The sequence below is a fragment of the Mastomys coucha genome, unplaced genomic scaffold, assembly GCF_008632895.1.
Source record: "Mastomys coucha isolate ucsf_1 unplaced genomic scaffold, UCSF_Mcou_1 pScaffold16, whole genome shotgun sequence".
In the NCBI taxonomy this organism is placed as follows: domain Eukaryota; kingdom Metazoa; phylum Chordata; class Mammalia; order Rodentia; family Muridae; genus Mastomys; species Mastomys coucha.
Window position 1 is genome coordinate 38964431 of NW_022196898.1, and position 25542 is coordinate 38989972.

A 25542-nucleotide genomic window follows, 5' to 3' on the forward strand; every position below is an offset into this window, starting at 1 on the left:
ATATTGAATGAGTTGATCAAGTCTGCTTAATGGTTTTATACAAGCAAGGAACAGAACCAAGGAACACAATAAAACACAATAGTCTCACATCATATACAGACTGAACTCACAGGAAGGCTATCTCTGTGCTAGTCACATCTATTGAGGAAATTCCTTTTTATTTTCTCATTATAAATCCCAACTCCTACCTCTACCCAAAGGACACTTATCTTCCACCATTTTCTCTCCCTCAATGAAAGGAAAAGCATGACCAAGATGAAGAAAGAAAAAATGTTAATTCCTGGCTATTGAGCAGTTCAGGTCCAAGTGTTGGCCAAATAATGTTTTTTCAGGAATTTCAGCTATATGTAAATTTTGCATTAATACTGACTACATTATATTTGTAAGGCATCTAATTAGAAAACCAATTACAGGGGATAACTCTTTTTCCTAAATAAAAAGTTGAATTAGGTTCGTTTCCCTTACTTCTTGACCAAAAATCTCTTTGGTAATAAACAGAAAACCCATTGTATCCCAAATATATTCCTTACTAATATAAACCAAATTTCAGAAGGTACAACTTGTTCATATTCACAAAGCAGTTTAGCTTAGCCATAAAAGAAAATCATAATCCTGTGATGCTGGTGAACTGGAATGTTTTGAAACTTAGGACTGATAACCAAAACAATCTGACAAAGCTACCTTACCTACCAATATATAAAGAAATGCAAATTTAAAATAATAAAATAAGTTTATCCACAATCACTGAAAACCACAATTCACAGCAAAAGTTTCATTGTGACCAACTAAAATTCTTTTTACTTAGGTACTATTCAAGAAAAGTCTTTATAAACCACCCATCTGTAAGTTTTCCAAGTAAAGTCAAGGTGGCAGATATCCAACTGAATAGTCATTTCAATTACAGAGTTGGGCATTATGTAGTTAAAAAGTTTCACAGCCAATTGAATTTTAAACTTAAGGTATAGGTGCCATAACTATCCACTGCCAATTCATTATAGGACTTAATACCAAATAATGCAACAGCTCCAAGTACAGTTGTATGATATTAGCAGCTGTTACGCAATGTACTACCTACTATCTGCTTAACTAAAAATGATGTTTTTGCAGTGATAGGATTTGAATGCAAGATTCTCAAACACACTAGACAAGCATTCTAACATTGAGCTTGTTCCCAGTACTAATTCTATTGTTGGTATCCTACCCAACCAGTCTATCTTCCTGGGTCAATCTGACAATCAGGTATTGGACTTACACACCTGCACTTGCCCTTTCCATAGTGTGGTTCCACAGAGTCCTGTCCATGCCCAGTCTCCTTCATATAACATATGTGAAATGTTCTGGTTCAGAACACTATTTTGGATGTAAAAGTTTTAGGTCAGAATCTTAGCAGTGATTTTGAAAGGCAGAAATATATCCATTTTCTATCCCTAAACACAACTTAGGGATAGAATACATTGGGTAAGGACTAGCCCAAGAATACCTACATCTTCATTCCAATCTTCAGTTCCCCACTCTTCTGTTGCAGTCCTCCATGCACCTAGGATTGGAGCGGAAAAAAAGGTAAAATAAACTTAAGTGTCATAAAACATGTTCAGACAATACTACTGCATTAGCATTTTGACAAGCAATAGTATGATTATTAGAATTTAGCAAACAGAAAGAAGTTGTTGACTTAAGAGATAGGGTAAGACTCTTTAGAAACACCAAAGGAAAAAGGTTAATAAGATTATGACTGCATAGCCAATTGGGTTACAGAGCTGTAACAGGAGTGGACTAGATACATAAAAGGATATATGTATAAACACATCCATTCATCTAAAACCCTTTCCTACCCTCCTCCCTGCCAATATTTACCATGCCATGCAGTATCTTTAAAAACCTCAACTTTGTCTCAGCAGTCATTTAATGAGATGGTAGCAACTAACTTAAAACAGAACATGCAAGGTACATCTATTTATTTTGTAGAAAAACAAAACCAAACTCAAGGTAATGTGAAGAGAAACACCAGTGGTAGAAAACTACAAAAAGTTGCCACGTGTTTAGTAAAAGGAGAATAAGTAGGTTTGGAAGCTGAACAAAGAAAATAGACAAAAGGACCTCTCTGTTATTAGAAATGGATCAAAAAAAAAAAAAAAAGATCAGCCAAGTCAGGTTCATAAGTCTAACTAGTTTAAACCAGGTAACTATATAGGGAATGCTGCATAGACTTGCTCTTTTGGGTGATACAAAGCAAAAATAAAATCAAATATATACAACAGCTATTATACTAATGCTATTTATAAAGGATATAGAATCTGACCTGCCAAGGGTATTGCACAGACCATGAAGGATATCATTTTTCCCTTCTTTTGAGCCAAAACAGTTTGCAGATAAAAATTCTATACACAATCAGCCCACTTTTAAATATTTACCTGGGCATCTTGGTTGTTTTTGCACTCTCCCTCTCTCTCTCTCTGGATCTGTGTGTTATGTATGTATGTTCATATGTGTTGTGTTTGTTATGGTAGGTGTTCACATGTAGACAGAAACCAGAGGTTGATTTCAAATATTTTCTGTGTCACTCTGTTTTACTGAGGCAGGGTCTCTGGCTCTACCTGAAGCTGATCTTATTTGGGTAGTCTAGCTGCCGGCTTGCACAGAGGATCCCATCTCCTTCTCTTAAGTTCTAGGTTATATAGACAGGCCTTTACATCTGTGTGGCTTATAAGTGGTGAGAATCTAAACTCTAGTCTTCATGCTTGGACAACAAGAGATTTGTCAATTCTCTCTAACACTCCCCCTTTTTCCCTCACAATATTCTATCTCACACATACACAACTCAGAAGGAAAGCATGTCTCATAAGAACATTTTTGAGAAACACGATTCTTCTCTTCTACCAGAAAACTAATGTAGGAATTTATCTCTACCAGAAACTAGAACTTCCCGTTTTTAAAAAACACTATAACTCGTAATATGAGTAACTTTTTTTTAAAGATTTATTTATTTATTATATGTAACTACCACTGTAGCTGTCTTCAGACACTCCAGAAGAAGTTGTCAGATCTCCTTACAAATGGTTGTGAGCCACCATGTGGTTGCTGGGATTTGAACTCAGGACCTTTGGAAGAGCTGTCAGTGCTCTTACCTGCTGAGCCATCTCTACAGCACCCTATGAGTAACTCGAAGTTTTCACAAGAATTAACAAGTGGTTGCTAAACATAGTAGCAAATCCTTTTAATCCCGAAACTCAGGAGGTTGAGAATCTCCTCCAGGACAACTTGGTCTATACAGCAAATTCCAGGCCTGCCAAGGATGCAAAGTGACATTCTGTCTCAATAAAATAAAAATCTTAAAGTAAAAATAAGAAAGTTAACAAAAGGTTGAGTATGCCTCCTTCCAAAACTTCAAAGGTAACACAAGATCATCAAAAACATGAAGGCATGGGGCAAGGAAAGATGGTTCAGTAAGTAAACCCTTTCTTTGCAGGCATGAGAACCTGAGTTCAAATGCTAACATCAACATAGAAGTTGGACATAGATTGGGCACTTGGTTCAGTGGGAGCAGGCTTGCTTAGAGTGTGTACAAAACCCGGGATTTGATTCCCAGCATCATAAAAAACACAACAAAGCATAGAGGCATGAGTCTAATGCTAGCACCAGGAAAGCAGAACAGAAGAATTACTGGGGCTTGCTGGCCAGATAACATATTTGAATTGATGAGCTTCAGGTGGATTCAGAGAACAAGAAGGTAGCAACAGATTAATAAAGATATTGATCTCTGGGATCAATATACACATGTTGACAAATATAAGCATGCCTGTCTGTGCACAGACTTTTGAGACCAACCTGGTAGTCTACATAGTAAGACGCCAAAAAAAAAAAAAAAATCTAACAGCTACAAAACCACTTAAAACTTTCAAAACAGGGCTGGAGAGATGGCTCAGTGGTTTAAGAGCACTGACTGCTCTTCCAGGGGTCCTGAGTTCAATTCCCAGCAACTACTTGGCTCACAACCATCTGTAACAGGATCAGATGCCCTCCTCTGGTGTGTCTGAAGAGAGTGACAGTGTACTCATATACATAAAATAAATAAATCTTTAAAAAACAAACTTTTGCTAGTACAAACTATCTTCTACAGGGAAAAACAAGTCACAAATCATATTCTCTTACTCTTACAGTTCTTTCCTCACTGAAATCTGCCTCATCCTCAATAAATGGAAGTCAAAATGAGTTAGCACTTAATATAAACCTGGAGTTAGAACTGACTAGTTACCTAACCTAGGTTCTTTGTGCAAGAATTTTTTTTCTATACTCTGCTGACTTGATATGTATACTTGTGCATGATGCTTTCCTGTACTGAAAGTCCAATCATGGCTAAGGAAGCCAGCAATAATAAGATGAAAATGTTCTACAAAAGATAGGGTTTACACAGCACAAAGCTCAGTCAATGTAAATGCCAAATATTTACTAAATAAATATATTTTGGGGGAGGGAAAAGTGGACACAGAAGATGAAAGAAAAATGTAGAAAGAAAAAAAGCAGAAAGACAGAAAAATCCACATATCCACAGATATTTCAATTCATAAAAATCTGTAAAAATATCCGGGGCAATTAGGCACCTGGATGTATCATACCAGGAGCAGTCTCAAATTTTCGGGGATAATTTGACCCCTCAACCCCAATGAAATCAAGTCCTGAAACAAAAAAGAAAAGAAAAGAAAAAACAACCAGTGAAATTTTGCTTGTGAATGAGAACATCTGCCCCCAATACATAATTCCCATTGTACCTGTGGATATTTTAAGGGTAGATTTGAATATTTCTTAAATTAAAAAAGGAATTTGAAGTTTGCTCTATGAAAACATAAAAGAGATCATGCATAAAGGTATGTCACATCATGAGATGACAACAGGAACATAAGGCGCTATCACCAATCCTTTCACACAGAAGCATTATCTATCATTTCTTTCCAGCCACACATTATTGATTTGTGACTCCAGACTTGTAAAACCTGATCAGTTCTAATCATTACAATAGTCCCTGTTTTCCCAATCAGACTCCTAAAGACAGCTTGGGGGAAGGTGGGTCTGGATGGTGGTAGTGTACACATTTCCCAGCACTAGAAAGGAAGAGGCAGGCAGATCTGTAAATCTGAAGCTAGCCTAGTCTACAGAGTTAGCTAGGGCCACACAAACAAACCCCGTCCCTGCCACACCCTCTCCACAACAACAACAACAACAAAGATAAGGATAAGGACTGGGAATAACACCACCACAAACATACACCCTAGGGTTTTTTATTCTATACTAAAAGCCAATCCCTTATTTTCCATTGTTTTTTCTTCCAAAGATTAAAAAGCTAAATATCTAAGAGTACACTATAGGTGAAAAAAAATCTTTTTAAATATTAAAACTATTACCATTGCCTCTACAAGAAAGACTGAAATAAAGCCTACACAATATATTAAAACATCACTTCATAGCCAAATGATTAAGGGAATTTAATAAGATGGCCACATTTTTTCAATACCTCAACTTCAACCTCCACCCATGGGAAAAACTAAAAATTTTAAAGAGGAGCTTGAGAGGTGCCTCAGTAGCTCAGAGGACAAGGATTCAATTTCCACCATCCGTACAGCAGTGAATAACCATCCAATCTCCAGGTATAAGGGATTTAACAGCCTTTCTGGCCTCCACAGGCAAAGCAGACATGCTGTAGACAGACATACATGCAAGCAAATTACCCAACACATCTTACATACATGTGTGTGTATGGATAAATATAATAAAATTTGAATGGTAACATGTCAATGAGTCTAAAATTTTAGACCCCTTAAACCCAGACCTCTTTGTAAAAAGAAAAGCCTACAAGCTCTCATATGCCAGTTCAAACAGCAAAAGTTAGATATCACCAAAAAAAAAAAAAAGGAAGGCACTCTAGGTGCCAAAGGAGGATGATAAGAGTTCTTGCTTAGCAGGCATTATGCCCTGATGCATTTCACAATCCCCAGCACGGTGAAAAAAAAAATAAAACAAAAACCAATACACTCTAAATTCTAGAGCTGCTCTCATTATCTTTTAACCTTGAACATATGTTGGCATATCCCATAAACCTAAACAAATCTTTAAACATTTACACTATACCTAGATGCAGCCAACAAAAGTGGTTTTATTCAAATCCTATAAACACTCTACCACGTGACAAACACCAAAAAGACTACTCAATGGAAAGCTAGAAGTCCAGTGAATCATTCATGATAAGATACTGGGATATATTTTTAAAAAAATAATAAGGGACATATCACCTAAGTGGTTGTGGATCACACCTTTAATCTCAAGAGGCAGGCTTATGTTTCTGATAAGATACATCTCAGCCTGGTTTACAAAGTGAATTCCCAAACAGAGAGAGCTACACAAAGTAATCCTGTCTCCAAAAACTTAAAAAATAATAACATTCCTGTCCGCCAGTGGTGGCCCACACCTTTGATCTCAGCACTTGGAAGGCAGAGGCAGGTGGATTTCTGAGTTCGAGGCCAGCCTGGTCTACAGAGTGAGTTCCAGGACAGCCAGGGTTACACAGAGAAACCCTGTCTAGAAAAATAAAACAAAACAAAAACAAAAACAAACGAACAAAACCCAAGAGGAACATTCCTATTTTTGTATTAGAAAATAAATCAATAGTGTTTGTTGACTCTGACTCTGGGCTCTGTTAACCTTGACTAGAATCTTGATAGCGCTAGAAGCAGTCCTGTGGGCTAAAGGAAAGAGCATAAACTCAAATACTAGTAAATTTACAATCTTTCTCTCAATCTTCAACTTTCTCATTAAGATGGTGATGATAAACCCTACTTTAAAGCCAGGTATGGTGTGTTCGCACCTATATATAATTCCTGGACAAGTGTTCATTCAATGTCATTTTACTTACATAATGAGTTTAAAGCCAGCTTGGGACACATATCTAGTCTCAACAACAACAACAAAATAAATAAAATTTCCTAAAAATAGGACTGATTTCAGGTTAGGTATGGAAGCATACATCTATCATTCCAGGACTTGGGAAGCTTAGCCAAAAAAATCTTGAGCTCCAGGCCAGCTTGCAGGCATGTTAAAAACCAAACAAGTGGCACTACGGGAAAGGTTATGACTCACTCCCTTGGCTACTTCCTAACAGAATGATCGGGTGAACTGGTACATAAAATATGCTCACAAACCCACGGCAAACAAATACTACACACATTAAATTTTCATCCTTATATTATATTTTCTATGTTCTTAAATATTACTCATTTGGTTTTTAAGTATAAGTATAACCTTAAAGTAACAAAAATGCTTTATGCAAAGTTATATCTAGGAATAAAATAAGTACATCCCAATGGTAAATTTGGCTAGTATGCACAGACCCTGATATTTCAACCCATAGCACCATGCCAAAAAAAAATTCTCAGAAAAGTCACTCACTTGTTCCATCATCTGGTTCAAAGTGGCCAGTGTTGTTCCATGTATTGCCACTGTTATTGCCATAGTTATCATCAGTGTTGGTTGGCTCTGCATAATCAGCTGGGTTAAAGGTTCTAAAAGAAAAGAAAGCCTTACATTTTCTAACTTCATTAGCAGATTCAGTGAATATTAATTCATATAAAACAAGCACAATCTTGACCATTTCCTCCTAAAAAGATCATTCCTCATAATATAACCTCACATCCCTTTTTAAATCACTCACTGCAAAATGGCATAGCATAAGCTATACACAAATGATTGAGGTGATAAATGCAAAGATCTGAAAATGAGCACAAATCTACATTTTTTATTCATCTACAAATCAGACACGTGTTATGGTACACATATAATAGCATCATTTCAGAGGCTGAGGCAAGAAGCCTGTAAGCTTAAAGTTGCTTAGGCTATATATAAAAACAATAGAGCCCAGTTTAAGAAAGCAAGTCTACAAATTATTCAATCTCATTTTGGCTAAAGTTCTCTTTGTCCATTCCCAGGATGAAAATTTAAATCATCAATGAAACTTACCCCATTCCTTGAGCAGAAAATCTTCCTCCTCGCCTACCAGAACTACCTGCAGAAAACCAGAAGTATTTTGGAAGCTGATATTGAAAATCTATCCAGCCAAGACATCTGTGGAACAGCCAAGTGTTTACTTCTTCCAGTCCCATGGAGCACACCAATTAATCTAACATGGGACAATCATTACTGTCAACAGCTGTTCATCTGCTGCTTAAACTGCCAAAGAGGAGGATGCAGGGTGGGGGGTGGGGGGATAGATAGCTCAGGTAAAGTGCTATAAATGTCTAAGCATAAAAACCTCAACATGATAGATCCCAGGGTAAGCCAAACAGGCCACTGGTGAATTTCCAGGCCAACAAGAATGTCTTAAACAAAACAAACAAAAAAAACAAAAAAACCCACAAGGGGTAAAATTAGATAAAATTCTTGGACTACTCCAGCCAGATGGATTCTATGCATCACCCTGGGTGGTAGAAGCTGTTCCCTTTACCTGGGTTTATTAAATTGGTACTGAAAATTCTAAAACCAATGGGCCTGAATGTACAAGAGAAGTAAGAATCATTGCCAACTTAGATGCTAATTACCCAATTCAAGTCCTCAGTTGTGGAGTCTATCCATTACCAAATAAAGTATTATGAATAAATGTATGCCTGATGTTACTAAAAGTAGGTGGAGAACAACTTCCCAAATAAATCAACAAACTTTTCATAGAAAATTCACCTAAAATACAAAGTGAAATTGGCTAAGATCAAGGAATAGTAAGGAAAGAAAAGCAAAAGATGGACAATTAAAATAAGACCATTCTACCAAAGGTTACTAAAAAAAAACTCCCAGAGCAAAGAAACATGTGACAAAAGTATAATACTTGCTGGGCGGTGGTGGCACACGTCTTTAGTCCCAGCACTTGGGAGGCAGACACAGGCGGATTTCTGAGTTCGAGGCCAGCCTGGTCTGCAGAGTGAGTTCCAGGACAGCCAAGGCTATACAGAGAAACCCTGTCTCGAAGGGAAAAAAAGAAAGAAGGAAGGAGAGAAAGAGAGAAAGAAAGAAAGAAAGAAAGAAAGAAAGAGAGAGAGAAAGAGAGAGAGAAAGAAAGAAAGAAAAAAGAATACTTTATAATTTTTTAAATTAATATTAAACCAAAGGCTTTTTTTGCTCAAATATTTCTCCTGCAGTGTCTCCTTAAGAGATAATATAATTGATGTTATTAAGGAAAAATAGCCAGAAGTAACCTACAACTACATTCAAGATCCTAGAGAAGCAATTTTGAACCCCATCTGATCTAGCCAGAGAGGAAGGCCTCTTAGTAAAGCTGTAAACTACTCTTGTCTTCAGCATCCTTAATGCACAGTAGAAAACATTTTAGATTTTTTTTTTTTGGCCAAAATCTGACTAACAAGGTATGCTGTCAAGTTTATCCATGAACGTGAATTTAGCCAAAACTTTTCAATATTTGGTACTTTTTCTCTTATACCATTTTACATTATATACATTACATTACATACATTATATACATTACATTACATTACATTATATACATTATACACTATAGACTTTCCCATCAATGCTGGGTATCAAATACCACAGAAATCCACATGCCTCTACCTCCTGAGTACGATGATTAAAGGCGCACACTACCACTTCTGAGTGTGTGGTTTGTGTGTGTGTGTGTGTGTGCACGTGTACATCACATGTGTGCAGGAGGAATTTGAGAAGGTCAAAGCAAACATCAGATCTCTTTGAACTGGAGTTAGCAATGGTTGTGAGGCATTGTGTGGATGCTGGGAATATGACCCAGGTCCTCTGCAAGAACAGGAAGTACTATTTAATAGCTGAAGCTTCTCTCCAACCTCAGGCTTTCACAGGAAGCATTTCTGGTGGTTATCTTACTGACAAAAAACTGGGTGGCCTTTTATTTCAGATTTTTAACGTTTGTTTCCTTACTAGTAGTATGTCTTCTTATTTCTTTGGCATGACATTTATGAAATGTGTCCAGAATTTACAGTTAATAGTAATTTTTTAATCAATACCAACAAAGTCCACTTTGTTGAAAAACTGGTAGGTTTGCTTAAGTTCTTACAGAATTTACTTAGGAAAGTACAAGCAAGGCATGATGGCACACATCTTTGATCCTAGCACTCAGGAAGCAGTTGCAGGTACGTGTCTGTGACTTCCAGGCTAGCCTTGTCTACATAGCCAGAGCTACTTAGTGAAACCTAGTCTTGAAAAAAAGTCTCAAATCCAGGGCTTGTAATTTGGCTCGATGGGGTAAAGATATCTGCTGCCAAATCCAATGATTTGAGTTCAATTCCCAGGACCAACATAGTGGAAAGAGAGGTTCTCTGCCATTCACCTATGCCACACATATATGCCCATAAAATGTAAAAATGTAATTAAATGTTTTTATGTCTCCTAAAGTAGGGAGGTAGACCTTGAGCTGGTAATACAGTAACAAACATTTGCCTAGCATTCCTTAGCATCACTATTGGAACAAGAAAAAAAAACTTTTAAAATCCTACACAATGTAAGCCAATTTTTAAAAAACTATCCAAAAGAAATATCACAAAATTAAAGAGGTCTATTACAATGGGCTGGAGGTGGCTTCATCGTTAAAAGTGCTTCCTGCTCTTGTAGAAACGCTGGATTTGGTACAGAACCTATACAGTGGTTCTTAAGTCTGTGATTCTTTTTTGTTCTGTTTTTGTGTGTCTTGTTTTGTGTAGCCCTGGTTGCCCTGACCCACTCTGTAGATCAAGCTCGCCTCAAACTGCCTCTCAAGTGCTGGGATTAATGCCTTGTGCTACCTCATCCTGCTATTTGTGGTTCTAAGTGCAGATCCAATGCCCTCTACTACTGGGCTATGGGTTGTAAACAGTAGAGTGCTTACCAACATGTACAACAATATTTAAAAACACACACACACACACACACACAAACCAAACAAACAAAGACAAAAAAACAGAAAAATATGCAAAAAAAAAACCTTTACACATCTCTCAGAAACTTTGATCAGAGTCAGGGAAATTAGTAAGAAAAAACAGTGGAGGTAAAAAAAGGAGCTGAGAACTCATAAACTCATTGTTTATCACCATGCAAATATAATCTTTCTTGAATAAAAAGTTTAAAACTATGTAATAAAAATTTAAGTTTAAAAATGAAAACCTAGAAAATCCAAAGTGTTTAGAGCGCACTGCACCTGATGCTTCCTTCTGGGCTCCCCTGAGACACACACATAAAAACCCAAGCACATGCACTCGTACACACTGCTCTTCAAGCAAGTGTATTTTTTTTTGTTGTTATTGCTTTGTTTTTTCCTAGACAGGGTTTCGCTGTATAGCCCAGGCTGTCCCAGAACTCACTCAGTAGACCAGGCTAGTCTCAAACTCAGAAATCCGCCTGCCTCTGCCTCCCAAGTGCTGGGATTAAAGGCGTGTGTCACCACCGCCCAGCTCAAGCAAATGTATTACATTAACAAAAAAAGACTAGGGTTGTCATCTCCCTTCTTTCCCATTCTACTCAACACAAATATATATACTCTAGTATTTATTTGCCTGTCAACCTTACTAAGGTAACTATTTCAAGCCTATTTGCCACTTCCTCTCAAAACTGTCACCTCTGCCCCGGCCACGGCCTCTTCTGCCTCTGTCTGTGCCTCTTCCAGAAGGTCCTCCACTCTTAGTGCCATCCAATCCATTTTCCTGGCCTCGAACTGAAATAGAAAACACGGAACAGAGTGAGTTCTAGGACAGCAGAATATGATCAATTACGATACATACAAACATATACATTATATTGAACACAGTGTCAAGGAGACAAAACTAAGAGAAGATGACCTGGTAGGATGGAACATGAAGGTCACTCAGGGAATAGGGATGAGACATGACAGAGAGCTGAGTCAAGTAACTTTACAATTGACTACATGATTGTCATGTAAGTGACTATTGTAGGAAAGGCTCCATGTAAAAGCTGTCAAGATCTTAACATATGATGGCAAGAAATGCAAATAGGTGATATAACAGATACAGGGGCCTGCCTAGCAGGATCCCGACACATCCCTGAAGTCTAGACATTACTGACCCACGGCTGGTTTTGATAAAGCCCCATGCATACACTCTCGTCCACGGCTGGCACCTCTCCCCCGTCTTGGTGGCCCACCACGTCGCCGACTATAGTCTCTGTCCCGGTCTCGATTTTCTTTTCCTTCTTCATTAGATTCAGTTTGTCCACCATCCTTCTGTCCTGAGACTCCTTTCTTCTTCCCAACCATCTCCCAGGAATGCTAAAGAAAGGTAGAGCACTCATGTCTGATCAATATGGACTACAATTAGTTCACTAAGGACAAAAACTAGTACAATTATTTTCTCAGGATCCACAGTTAAGAAATTTTGAATTGCCAGACAGTAGTGGCACATGCCTTTAATCCCAGCACTTGGGAGGCAGAGGCAGGCAGATTTCTGAGCTGGAGGTCAGCCTGGTCTACAGAGTGAGTTCTAGGACAGCCAAGGCTATACAGAGAAACCGTGTCTCGAAAAGAAAGAAATAGAGAGAAAGAAAGGAAGGAAGGAAGGAAAGAAGGAAGGAAGGAAGGAAGAAAGAAAGAAAGAAAAGAAAGAAAGAGAAAGAAACCAATGAAAGAAAGAAAGGAAGGAAGGAAGGAAGATAGAAATTTTGAGCAAGGCCTGAAAGAAAGAAAGAAAGAAAGAAAGAAAGAAAGAAAGAAAGAAAGAAGGAAAGAAAGAAAGAAAGATAGATAGAAAGATAGAAATTTTGAGCAAGGCCTGTGATCCATCCCTTTAACCCCAGCATTCAGGAGGCAGGGTCAGGTGAGTTCAAGGCCAGCATGGTCTAGAGTGAGTTCTAGCACCGCCAGGGCTACACAGAAACAGAAATGTATTAGTTTACTTCTGTTTATACGCAGAGTACAGATAAACTCAACTCTTACACTTAATGATGCCAAAACTGAAGTATTTTTGTTTTATGAGGTAGGAGGTAGGGGACCATGGGACAGGCTACATTCAAATTTCCAATTCCCCTACCTTAGCTCCAAAAGCTGAGATAACAGATGTTCACCATACTGCCTGGTTAAATCATGCAGGGATCATCTCAGTAGCTCAGGTACATTAATCTAAGAACCTAGGGACTGGTCCTTATCAAGCACATTCTCTGAACTAGAAAAAAAAACTCTCTAGATTCATCAATACATTACAGTTTAAATTCTTTTTTGTTTGTAGTGAGACAAGGTCTCACTATGTTATGATAGATGGCCTGGAACTTATGTAGTCCAGGTTAGCTTCTAACTCGGAGATCTGACTGCTTCTGCCTCCTCAGTGCTAGGGTTAAAGGCATGAGGCACTATGTTGGGCTACATACATCCTTATTCATTATCAAATTAAGCAAAACTTAAAACTGAATGTTTCTAAATGTTGCTAATAGATGCAAACTGAGTAGATAGCATTTGTCCTTCTAGCATATCTTATGAAACCCATAAATTTAGGAGGAAAACAGTTCTTTCTCTCTTATACATACAAAAACAGGTTAAAATGATTAATCTAATGCACATCTTAACAAAATAAAGACTTTAGTTACAAATAAAGTTAAATCTAAAGCTGGGGTTAGACTACAAGGCTCTCAATAGTAGAAAACACATAAGTATGAAAGCCTGAGTTCAACCCAAGCACCATCACTTCAAAATTCAAATAAAATTTATAAAAAAATAAAAATAAAAATAAAGCATTAGTATCACATTTTGACCACGTAATTCAGCAGGGGCTGGGTAGGTGGCTCAGAGGGTTAAGAGTATCAGTTAATCTTCTGAAGGATCCAGGTTTCAACAACCCAGTACCAACACTGCAGTTCACAACCATCTGTAACTCCAATTTCCATGAAGTCGGATGCCCCCTATTAGCCTCCAAGGACACCAGGCATGCAAGTGATACAGACATACTGCATCACTGTATTTGCTGGCTAAATATACATATACAATGAAGTTGCTTTTCTTTTTGAAATAAAGTAACAGCAATTTTACCAAGACAAATATTAACCTAGAATGTAGCAATTCTTTCCTATGCATTTTCCCAATGATTTATTCCACAGTTGGTATGTACGAGTAGTGGCTGGTATGTAATTTAACGCTCACTGAAGCTTCAATTCTAACTCATAACAATTCTACACCTAAATCTGAACTACAAACACTGAAAACTAGACTAACAAGTTCTGATAAATTAAGGTTTTTTTGTTTTTGAAACAAGAACTTACTATGTTATCCTGGTTACCCTGGAACCTACTACAAAAATATAGTTGGCCTCAAACTCAGAGATTCAGCTGTCTCTGTCATTGAGTATTTGGATAAAAGTGTACACAACCATAAGTTTTCAAATTTTATGCTAGTCTGACTCAAATTCTGACAAGTTTATAGAATCTATGTAATAGTCAGGCATAGTGACCATGACTTTAATCCCAGCACTCAGGAGGCAGACACAGGTGGACCTACTGAGTCAGTTCCAGGACAGCCCAAAGCTAAACTGAGAAACCTTATCTCAAGGGGAAGTCTGTGGTGTATATATTAACTGCTGGCAACAGTGAGTTCTGTAAGGAAAAAGAATTACTATTATGATCTTCCTTAGAAACTGTTCATTTTTTTGAGTGATCTTATCCACTAAAAAATACTCAATACCATGAGTACTGACTGCACTCAGGCTTTATTTACAGTAGGTGATTTAAATGTGGCATAAACGAATATGTGCTAGCTTATTTTCCTTTTTTGATAGAAGAGATCAGATTTGTATAACTAGACAGAAGTCACAAGAGGTGAGATAAGGGAAATAAGACAGAACTTCTACAAAGGAAAATATAAAACATTTTAAAAAGCTTGAAAACAGGTGAAATAGTTTGGCAGGTAAAAGCACTTGTTTTTAAAACCAACTTCTGACTGCTAGGCCTTTGATTTCCGCATGCACATGTCTACCCTTATACATATCACACAAACTTAATAAAAACTAGACCAGTAGGGGGATTTTTGTGTTTTTTTTGTTTTGTTTTGTTTTGTTCATTTTTTGAGTTTCCCTATGTAACAGTCCTGGCTCTCTAGCAGTCCTGAAACTCTTTTATAGATCAGGCTGGCCTCTACCTCCTGAGTACTGGGATTAAAGGCCTGCATGATCAGGTCTGGCCCACCAATGTTTTTAAAAAATACAAAATAATAATAAGAGTGTCCCATAAACAAAAATGAACAAAAAAATAAGTTTAGTTAGACCTGGTGGGATACACTTGTAATCCAGCAATGAGGGATTGAAGCTGAAAGGTATCAAGTTTGAGGATTACATTTTAGTTCTGTAAACACATAGAGCTAGAGAGATACCAAGTGGTTAAAGTGCCTCCCCAAGTTTCATCCCCAACATGCACATATAAACATAACTTTGTTGAGTCTTTCTTTTTGTAGTAGGCAAGAGTTGAAAGATTTATTAACTGGTCAAAGTGCTGAGAACTGAAGAATACTCAGCCCTAAGTCAGGCATCTATCTATAGCACCCCTTTCCAAGGCTCAAGAAACATAACAGAACATAGTTAAAAGAAGTTGCGAGCCAGAGGATAGGAAGGAGAGTCATGAAAAGCTGTCTCTGGATATGATATGGCAAGAGGACATTAACTCATTATCAGCAATGGTGACCTGGCACAAGACTGGATCCTTCAACATTCCATCATAGATGGGAGAAGGGCACATAAGGCCCCACCTCTGCCTGAAGAGACACAGACAGTTAATGGTTGCTGGAAGAGGGGGGAATCATATTACTCAGCTGTGTAGCCACTGATAAATTACCCCTGCTCAAGTAAGCGCATTCTAACCCATATTCATGCATGTTAAGTCTAATTAAAGGTAGGCAGTAAAGTAGAAGGGAGAAATATTGGAAAGGCGTTTGGTAGGAGGTAGAAGTGAATAAAAAAGGCTAATGGGGGAACTTTAAATTTCATATATATGTATGTGTGTATATATATATATATATTATTTATATATATATATGAAATTTAAAGATAGTTAATATAGTTAAGTTGGTATTTTAAAGGATGAAATCTATTTCAACCAAAAAATCCTCAGTGTAAGATCAGTATAGTGTAAATGTTTCAAAATGATCTATTCACATAAAACTAAAGTTCTCTAATAAGTGTGATAGCAGTATCACAAAGGTAATAAGGCAATGTTCTATTGTTAAAGATAAGACAGAAAAAACATACTCATTTGGTGGGAAGGAGAAATGAAGTAACTTGTCTAAATTCTAAGGCACATCATCTTTTAAGATATTCTTCATCAAATCTAAGAATATAAACAGGCTATATAGCTTATCTGTTTAATAGTTCAACAAAAATGAGTTCAAGGAATGAAACAGCATATTAATATAAAGATAATAACTATATAAGTATGTCCTCAATTTAGAATCTAGCAATTTGTGACTTCTCATTAGCACAAATATGAAAAGAGAAATCTTCCCTGATTAGTAATCAAGACTGTAAAATAGAACCTCTAGTTCAAAGCAACATAAGCCTTCCAAGTCTTGAAATAAATTATGTGGAATGAACAACTTATCCCAGAACAATTAGAAGAGACTTACTTCACTTCTTTTCTCCTATGACTCCATAAGAGTCATGGAGATGTGTATACATAAGTTACAATATTTGTAACCAGCCAGGATCTTTATGGATGTTTCTTATTCTATTTAGAGAAAAGGCGGGTTGTTTTAAGACCATCTGTCCACTAGCTGCTTTTAGAATTATTACTAGTCTCTCCCAACTCAGACCCCACATTCTCAAACACTTTATAAGTACTCTACCGTGTCTGGATTTCCTTCCAGGAGAACATTGATGGCTCTGTTGACATCTCCATTGCAGTCATGCAAAGCAATCACACATTCATCCTGGTTTTTGCCTGTGATATCAATCAACTGAAAGAAAAAGAGTAGTAACCAAAAGCAATTTTATACTCTTACAAGAAAAACAGATGGAGATGAGATACCAGCTACATTTCAAAGAAGCAACCTTAAAAAGGAAGACATGTAAAACATAATTGTACTTCCAAAAGCAAAATTTTAAGGCTAGAGAGATGGCTCAAGCAAGTAAAGGCGCTTACCACCAAGCCAGATAACTTAAATTCAATCCCTAGAACCTACATGGGAAGAAAAAAACCCAGCTCCCACAAATTATCATGCTGCCTCCACATCAAGTACCATAGCATGTGTGTACACAAATACATCCAATAAGTAAATGTTAACAAAAAGGAAACAACTATGGCTTAGAGATGGGAGTAAAAAATACTCAGAATAGTTAAGCATCAAGTGGAGAATCAAGTTGAGACACAAGAACTTCTATTCTATATATCATTTCCCATGCTTCCTAGATACAAGGAGCTGAGAATATAGCTCAGTAATAAGGTATGAATTTATCATGCCAAGATTCTGGGTGTGTCAGAAGAAAAACACAACACATACACACACACAAACACATACACACACACCCCAACAAAGTCAGAATTAAAACAAAACTTTTTGGACAAGGTAACTACACAAAGGAATGCAGTATAATTGCAATGAAGTTAATTAATGAACTAAAAAAAAATCAACAAATATAATTATTTTCCTGGTATGTGTGTATGATGTATATATACCAGGAACGTGTGTACCACAGCTCATACATAGAGGTTACAAGACAGCCTTGGTATCATTCCTGTATTTCTACCTTGAGACAAGTCTCTCTCTTGTTGTTCACCACTGTATAAAACAGATAGGGATTCTCCTGTCTCTGCCACCCACCTCACAGTAAGAGCACTGGTATTACAAATGCATGCTCATGGTTTGCCAGGCTTTATTGAATTCAACCTCAGGTCATCTAGGGCTTTCCTCTCTTAGTCATTTCTCTATGCAGGATAATTATATTCAATGTAAGCATCAATAACATTTAGTCCTGATTTCACTCTGATATTTTCAGAGAAAACTAGTGGAACACTCACTTGTTTCACCTTCTCCTCAAAGTCAGCATCATTATGGTCCGAAATCATCTGTGCAAGTCGAATTTGCTCTGCAGTGGCCTAGGGATTGAAACAGAATCAAGAAACCTTAATCAAGGGTAGGAAATTAACTAAGGGTAGCAAATTATCTAAGTAGTAGATCCTTTACCAACCCAGTTGTGTTATTTAAAAAAAAGAAAAAAAAGAAAAATATAACCAAAGCAGTAGGCTACAGATGAAACTCTATAGTAAAGCACCTGCCTAGCATGTGTGTGGCTATGCAACTCGCCTACAAAATCCAAAGCAGCTTGGTCTTATGATCCAAGCATGTACCCCCAATTACTTGAGAAATGAAGGCAAGAAGATGGAAAGCTCCAGGTTGACCTGGACTAGAAAATGAGCTCAAGGCCAGCCTGGGCAACTTTGAGATCCTGTCTGAAAATAAAAACAAAAAAACAAGACCAGGGAGATCTTTACCCAGACTCCACAAAGGTATAGGGTCACTTCTCAGCACTACAAAATTTAAAAACTAAACAGGGGGCAGTGGTGGTGCACGTCTTTAATCCTAATACTCAGGAGGCAGAAGCAGGCTGATCTCTGAGTTTGAAGTCAGCCTGGTCTACACTATAGCAAAACACAGAAACTGTGCTTCAAACAAACAAGTAATACAGTAATGTTTAAGACACGTAAACAGTGGAGGGAGGAAAAGAGGGGGTGGGGATTTGTGGAGGGGTAACCAGGAAGGGGGATATCATTTGAAATATAAACACATTTTATATATATATATATATATATATATATATATATATATATATATACACTATATGTGTGTGTGTGTGTGTGTGTGTATACACGATATATGTGTGAATGACACTTAAACAGAATAGCAAATACAGGGTGAAGCTGTAAATTAAGATCTAACTCCAGCGGGGCAGTGGTGGTAACACACCTTTAATCCCAGCACTTGGGAGGCAGAGACAGGCGGGATCTCTGAATTGGAGGCCAGCCTGGCCTACAGAGTAAGTTCCAGGATAGCCAGGGCTACAAAGAGAAACCCAGTCTCGAAAAATCAAATAAAAAAAAAAAAATCTAACTCCAGAGAGCAATCAATCTTTTCACCAATGTTCATAGCTCAAGGAACTTTCATCTTAGAAACATCTGTTCATCAATTCACCTTTGTAAAGATATGTGTAAAATAAGTTTCCTATTTCTTCAATCCAATACTAACCACTACTTGAAATATTATTAGATTTAACCCAAGAATATACTAAATGTATCTTAAGAGTATATAGAATATATAAGACTAGGAATTCTCCTTTCATAATCTTTTTGTTTTTCAGTGTCTCACTACTTAGCTCTGGCTATCTTGTAATTCATGCAGAGCATGCTGAGTGCTTGGACTAAAAGCATACATCACTACACACCCAGCTACCCACAGTAGAGATTTAAGTGCTAAAATTCTACTACAAATTTACTTGGAAAGGCTAGTAAATAAAAATGTTTAAGGGAGCCAGGCACTGGTGGTACATGCCTCTAATCCTAGCCCTGGAAGTAGGGGCAGACACAAGATGATCTCAGAGTTCAAGGCCAGCCTAGTCTGCAGAGTGGGTTCCAATATGACTGAGACAACTTAGAGAAACCCTATCTTGAATAAAAAAGTTTATGGGGAGCAGACGGAGCAATGTAGACCTCTAATCCATGTACTCAGAAGGCTGAGGCAAGAATATCACAAGTCAAGGCCAGTCTTAACAATTTAGTGAAAACCTGTCTCAAAAAAATGGAGCCAGGCCAGTCGGTGGTGGCACATGCCTTTAATCCCAGCACTTGGGAGGCAGAGGCAGAGGCAGGCGGATTTCTGAGTTCCAGGCCAGCTTGGTCTACAGAGTGAGTCCCAGGACAGTCAGGGCTACAGAGAAACCCTGTCTGGAAAAACCAAAAAAGCAAACAAAAAAACCAAACCAACAACAACAACAAAACAGACCATGATGACAGCCCACGGCTAAATTTATTACCCAAAACCTGACACACAGGAGATTCTAGGTTCGAGGTCAGCTTGAACATAGTGAGTACGAGACAGCCAGTGCTACCTACCAAGACTCTGGAGGAAAAAAAGGGAAAAGGGAAAGGGGAAAAAGTTAAGTCAAGGAGCATACCTGGAAACCTTTAGTCCAGTCTTATACAATCAATTTACTGGACCACTGCGCTTAATTCAAGTAATTAACTCATACCCATAACACTTGTTATGGATTTTGTGATTTACAACACAACTAAAACAAAGTTAATATCCAAGGTTAATTTATTCCTCTAAAACTCAGCAATGCTTACCACCCCTTTGAGTGGGTAGCATATAAGATATCCTGCACATTAGTTACAATTCAGTTACATTGTCAAAATTAGTTATGAAGCAAAAAAAAATTGTTTAAATAAATATAGGAGTCACCATAACTTAAACTACATTTTTTTTGTTTTGTTTTGTTTTTTTTGTTTTTTTTGGTTTTTCCATACAGGGTTTCTCTGTGTAGCCTTGGCTGTCCTGGAACTCACTCTGTAGACCAGGCTGGCCTCGAACTCAGAAATCCACCCGCCTCTGCCTCCCAAGTGCTGGGATTAAAGGTATGTGCCACCACTGCCCGGCAACTTAAACTGTATTAAAGGGTCTCAGTATTAGGGAGGTTGAAAATGACTGCTCTATGGTCTAATTTGTTAATTTACAAGAATAGTGAAGATGCTAGTTTCTCATGGGAAAGGAAAAACTCAGGTAAGACCTCAAGACCTTAGGGGAAAATAAGAGCAAAAGTTAAAATCTTTCAGGAAAAGGGTATCATGACAAATATTGGCTAAAGAGTAAGTAATGTACTGCTTAACCAACTGTGATCCTGGAAGGAAAACAATCATACCTAGCACAGTATTCAAAATGGAGTCCTAAGCCGCAGAATACTAAACAACAAAAAAGTAAACATGTTATATCACAGAATGTCACTGACAGTTATCAGACAAAGGAATAGCAATAGGGAACCTACCCCACAGCACAGGATGATGCTACCCTGCATGGAAACCACCATCAGGTGGTATAATTACTCACTGATTCACATCCTTGGGTTCATTACCTGTGGCCTCTGCTTGTGCTGTGTCTGGTTTTGGTTTTGAGGTTGTTCCCAGTTTCCCCGGGCTCGGTTAGTGCCCACCGACGTCATCATTTACAGTATATACAAATAACAGTATTTACAAGGAAGAATACTGAAGAAGAAAAAACAAATGGTTAAACATAGGTAAAAAGTTTAAATTCTATTTTATCACTACATTATCACCAATCACTTTGCTATTTTCAAAGAAACAAACTAAGGAAATTCACCTAATTTTTTTTAACCATTCTTTTTTCTAGTGGTGCTAGGGATCAAACACAGGCCTTTATATGATAGGCAAGCTCTCTACAATTTAGCTACATTTCTCAACTCAATATCCACATTTTAATATATATTTTGGGTTTTAGTGTGAACTAGCCTCAAACACACTGTAGCAAAACTGACCTTGAAAGCCTAATCATCTTTCCTCTACTTCTCCAGTATTTTAACTATAGGTGTGTGCCACTGAAAGAAACATTTTTTTGTTATAGTGTGATAAATATGACTACTATTCCATTTTTGTCCAGTGATAAAACATATGGTGTGCATGCATAAGGTCCTAGGTTAGGCTAGGTAATCAAACTAGACCCAAAAAGTATAAAAGTACATGTGATGTTTGTTTGAAGACAGTCTATGTAGCCCTGGCTGGCCTCAAACTCAGAGCAAACTCCTGCTTCTTCCTCCCAAGTGCTGTCCCATGTGACTTTTTAAAAAAGACGTTAGAAACATAACTTGATTACTGCAATCTTGCAAATAAGCAAAAATCATTATCAATATTAAAAAACTTTCTAAACATGTAAAAGTATCTAAAGTGTCTTTGACAAAAAGAAAGACAATTAACAAACCCTAGAAAATAAATGCCTTCCAGGAGTTGGGCACAGCACATACCTGTAATCCCAGCACTTGGAAAGCTGACCAGAGAGGATCGTAAATTTGAGGCCAGCCTGGGCAACACAGTAAGATCCTGTCACAAAAGATAGATAGACATGAAAGAAGGAAGGGAGGGAGGAGAGAAGGAAGGGGAGTAAAGGGAGGGAGAACCTTCTAGATTAGTCTATAAGTCAAAGAAATTACAATTTTATAATACTGTATATGAACTGTGGGCATAGTTCAGTTAAGGACTTAGGTTCATAACCATAACGAGGATACAAGGAAAAATATACCCAGCACACATTAAAAAGTTATAGTCTTATACTGCTTGACAAGCTGTGTGTGACTTCTACTACTTAGAAAAAGGCAAATTCATAACTAGCCTTTTATTTCCAGTTTTAGCTCTTCATGACTAGGCCATGTGTTAGTCCTAGTGACTACCCAGAATCTATTTCCTAGACAATTAATTCCAACACACTGCCTTTGCAGCTGTTTCAGTTGGGCTCCTATATATTTTCACGTAAACAGAATGGCAATTATTCTCCACCACTCACCTTAAAACAAAGAGAATCCCAAATCTGCCCCCAGTCAAATGTACCTATCACCAGGTTTTATTTGAAAGGGCTTCTAAGAAAGTGACTTTAAATGATACTGTTTGCAGGATGGCTTCCCTTTTTGAAGAGACATAGAACATAAGAGCCTTCCCAGAACTAGAACATAGTTTCTGTCCTTCCTATCAAATAAATGTTCCACTAAATTCAAGTTCTTTCTTCATATTGTTTTATAATGTAATCTCAGCTGCTGCTTTAAGTAAACAAAGGAAACATTCATCATCATGAGAGAGTGCTCAAAATCAAGTTACTTTTCATTGTTTTACCCCTTTCCAAAGAAGACAAATTTATACTTTCCTGCTCTACATTTTTTTTCACTAATGAAATATTATACAGGGTAATTCTAGACTGCCCAGTAGACACTAGATTTTGAGCTCAGGAGAGTTTCTAAAGAAATATGCAAGGATTAAGTAGAGACGTGAACTTCACCTGTTTCTTGGATAACACAGAGAAAGATAGCTTTCCTGTGGATAAATCCTTCACCAAGTAGTGTCAATAGGTTGCACAAGTCTTTGTTTTTGATGTGGTTATTAAGAACAAAGACTTCTACTTTATTCCTCATTGCCAATTTAGGTTTTAACAGGCACAGCACTAATCTTTAACCAGTACCTCTTCCCCTATATATGTACACAAAGACCTGTAAATAGTATAGTATTAGGTCACTTTCCCAAGCTAATATTATACTTGTTTCAATACTTAATTTACAAAAAAAAATAAGTGTTTAACTAAGTACTGGCGGGGGTGGGGTGCTAGAGGAAAATTGTTTTAAAATTGGCTGTAAGATAATCCCAACCTACTCCTGTTCCTGTGGTTTAAAAATGATATATGGTTTCTACTCCATGTATATGAATTTTTGAGAATTATACCACGAATATAAGCTGTAAGACTAGCTGTATGCATCACCGCACATTTTACAAGTTAGATGTAAATATATTACAGTCATATTGAAAGATATATAACTAGGCAACAAAAAAAAATCCTTTTGATCAGTCTTGCTTTTAATTTCCATTTCCCTCTTTGGAAATACTCTGAAATGCATAACTAAGAAAAATTTAACCCCTCATTAGTAGTAACAACGAGCAACAGGTCAAAAGTAAATAATCTGGGCAAATCACTTATAAGGGCACAGAATTAGTACATTTTAGTAGCAAACAAAGATGAATACCCAGACTTATACAGTGAAAGTGAGTGGTCTTGTTTTGGGAACTCAAACCTAAGTACTTAAGGGAAGTAGGATGAGAAAGAAGTATTGGAAACCAAGGGAACACTACAAGAACAAGTAAAGGTTTCAACAAAGTGCCCTTGACTACATTTTGAAAGCCAGCTACTTAAAAAAATAGCCAGAGAAATTTTACTGAAAAAAATAAACAGTAAGTATTTATTGAGAATCTACTACGTGGCCAATACTTCAGGAAATACAAAAGCATTGTGACTTAGTTGCTGCTCTCAGGGAGCTTACAATCTAATTTGAGAAACAATTCAGACATTCTGAAGTTGGACTAGGATGGGTAAGGCTTACCACTTCTAACACAGAAACTAATTTCCCTAGACCTGTGTCCCATTCCCCAACCACCTTCAATCTAATAGGAATCTTTCCCGTTAGAAACACTTGGGAACACCAGTATAAACTTAGCCCTTCCTCACTATTGTACAGGACAGCAGTATCTCCCATTCACAACAGAAACAATCATTGAGATAATCTACAATTAAAAGACAGTGGTATAGGACCCACAAACACAGTTTTATCAACAGATACATATCCAAATATTTTAATCTCTAATAATGCTGGATGTCAAACTTGACTCATAGCCCCCTCCCAGCAAGTCACATCAGATATTCCCAAACGCAGAATATGGGAGGTGGAGGCAAAAAGAAATAATTTCTCCGTTTAGCAGTCACAGTGGGTCAAAGGCAAAAAAGAAAAAAAATTAACAAAATCGCCTTTAACTGTGTTTTTCTTTCCACAACAACCTACACCAGAGGTTGCTAAATTTTAAGAATCGTGGAAAACAGTCTCTTATTTGTGACATCACTTTGCAAAACAATTTAGGGGCTGTCCACCAGGTGAAGGGTCTCAAGAAATTTGGAATTCCATTCCCATTATGAGAAAAATGAACAAATGCCCAATTTAGTGACGTCCCTTAGGCGTAACACAATCCACGGGGACCTCCATGTCCAGCTTCCCAAATAATATAATTGCTTGGGTACCCAAAACTACAGTATAGACAACAGGAAGTCAAAAGACTGCAGCGAAAATATATTCCACGGCCAGGTTCGGCAAGAAAGAAGGCAGGGTAATAAGAAGAGCTGACAAAGAGGCTGGAAACGAACAGAGAGGACAGAAGCCCACGCGCGGAGGATGGGAGACTCACCCCTCCCACCTCCGCGCCACATCTAGAGCCCATGGGGCCATTCGCCTCTCTCCCTCCCACCCGGAACAAATTAATCCTCCGCACTCCAAACTGAGGGCCACATGGGGGAGTTTGGGGCAGCTCCACCCCATCGCCACCCCCCTCCGCCCCCAAACCAGGCCGGATCCCGATCAGAGGCCCATAGAGGGCTGGGAAGGGAGGAGGCCTTCTCCATAGACACTGACCCTAGTAGACAACCCTACCTCAGGCTGGGCCCAGGCCTCGCTCGCCCGCGCTCTTTCTCGCTCTCCCCCTTCAGGCTCTAGCCGCATGCCCCCCCTCCGGCTGCCCCAAGCCCCGCCCCGGCCACGCTCCCAAATCGAGGCCCCGGCTCTGGCGCGGCCCAGTAGGCCGCGAACCCAACTATAAACAAAACCCCCGGCGGCCAACTCGAGGTGGGGGAGGGTTGGACGCCCGGGTTCACAAGACTAGAAGGGAGGGTGTACAGTGGGGAAACACACAGCGTGGGGGGGCCTACCGCGGGAAGGGAATACCGAGGGGACAGAGGAAAAGGAGGGAGGGTAAAAGGGGGGGGGATCGCGG

At 38.1% G+C, this 25542-nt stretch overlaps 1 protein-coding gene and 1 long non-coding RNA gene across 16 annotated transcripts in view; one reads left to right on the forward strand and one right to left on the reverse strand.

The window, feature by feature from the left end:
• LOC116093198 overlaps nucleotides 1–8638 on the forward strand; it is an 8833-nt gene extending 195 nt beyond the window's left edge. The window contains exon 2 of the long non-coding RNA XR_004119661.1: nucleotides 7971–8638. This is a non-coding gene — a long non-coding RNA (uncharacterized LOC116093198). The remainder of the gene's footprint in view (nucleotides 1–7970) is intronic.
• Nucleotides 1–25430, reverse strand: part of Ubap2l (ubiquitin associated protein 2 like) — a 53963-nt gene extending 28533 nt beyond the window's left edge. For 2 of the 15 annotated variants that reach the window (XM_031374562.1, XM_031374555.1), the window contains exons 1-9: nucleotides 21996–22054; nucleotides 21093–21222; nucleotides 17989–18066; nucleotides 16817–16927; nucleotides 12073–12274; nucleotides 11609–11704; nucleotides 8002–8047; nucleotides 7435–7547; nucleotides 1485–1537 (exon numbers count right to left, since the gene is read on the reverse strand). In XM_031374562.1, coding sequence (XP_031230422.1) covers nucleotides 1485–1537; nucleotides 7435–7547; nucleotides 8002–8047; nucleotides 11609–11704; nucleotides 12073–12274; nucleotides 16817–16927; nucleotides 17989–18066; nucleotides 21093–21182 — 789 coding nt within the window. In that variant the 5' untranslated portion in view covers nucleotides 21183–21222; nucleotides 21996–22054. Of the gene's footprint in view, nucleotides 1–1484; nucleotides 1538–4598; nucleotides 4674–7434; nucleotides 7548–8001; nucleotides 8048–11608; nucleotides 11705–12072; nucleotides 12275–16816; nucleotides 16928–17988; nucleotides 18067–21092; nucleotides 21223–21995; nucleotides 22056–25202 lie in introns of those variants that run through there. The other 13 variants (XM_031374553.1, XM_031374552.1, XM_031374554.1 and 10 more) reach the window with 13 other exon arrangements.
• Nucleotides 25431–25542: the final 112 nt, after the last annotated feature.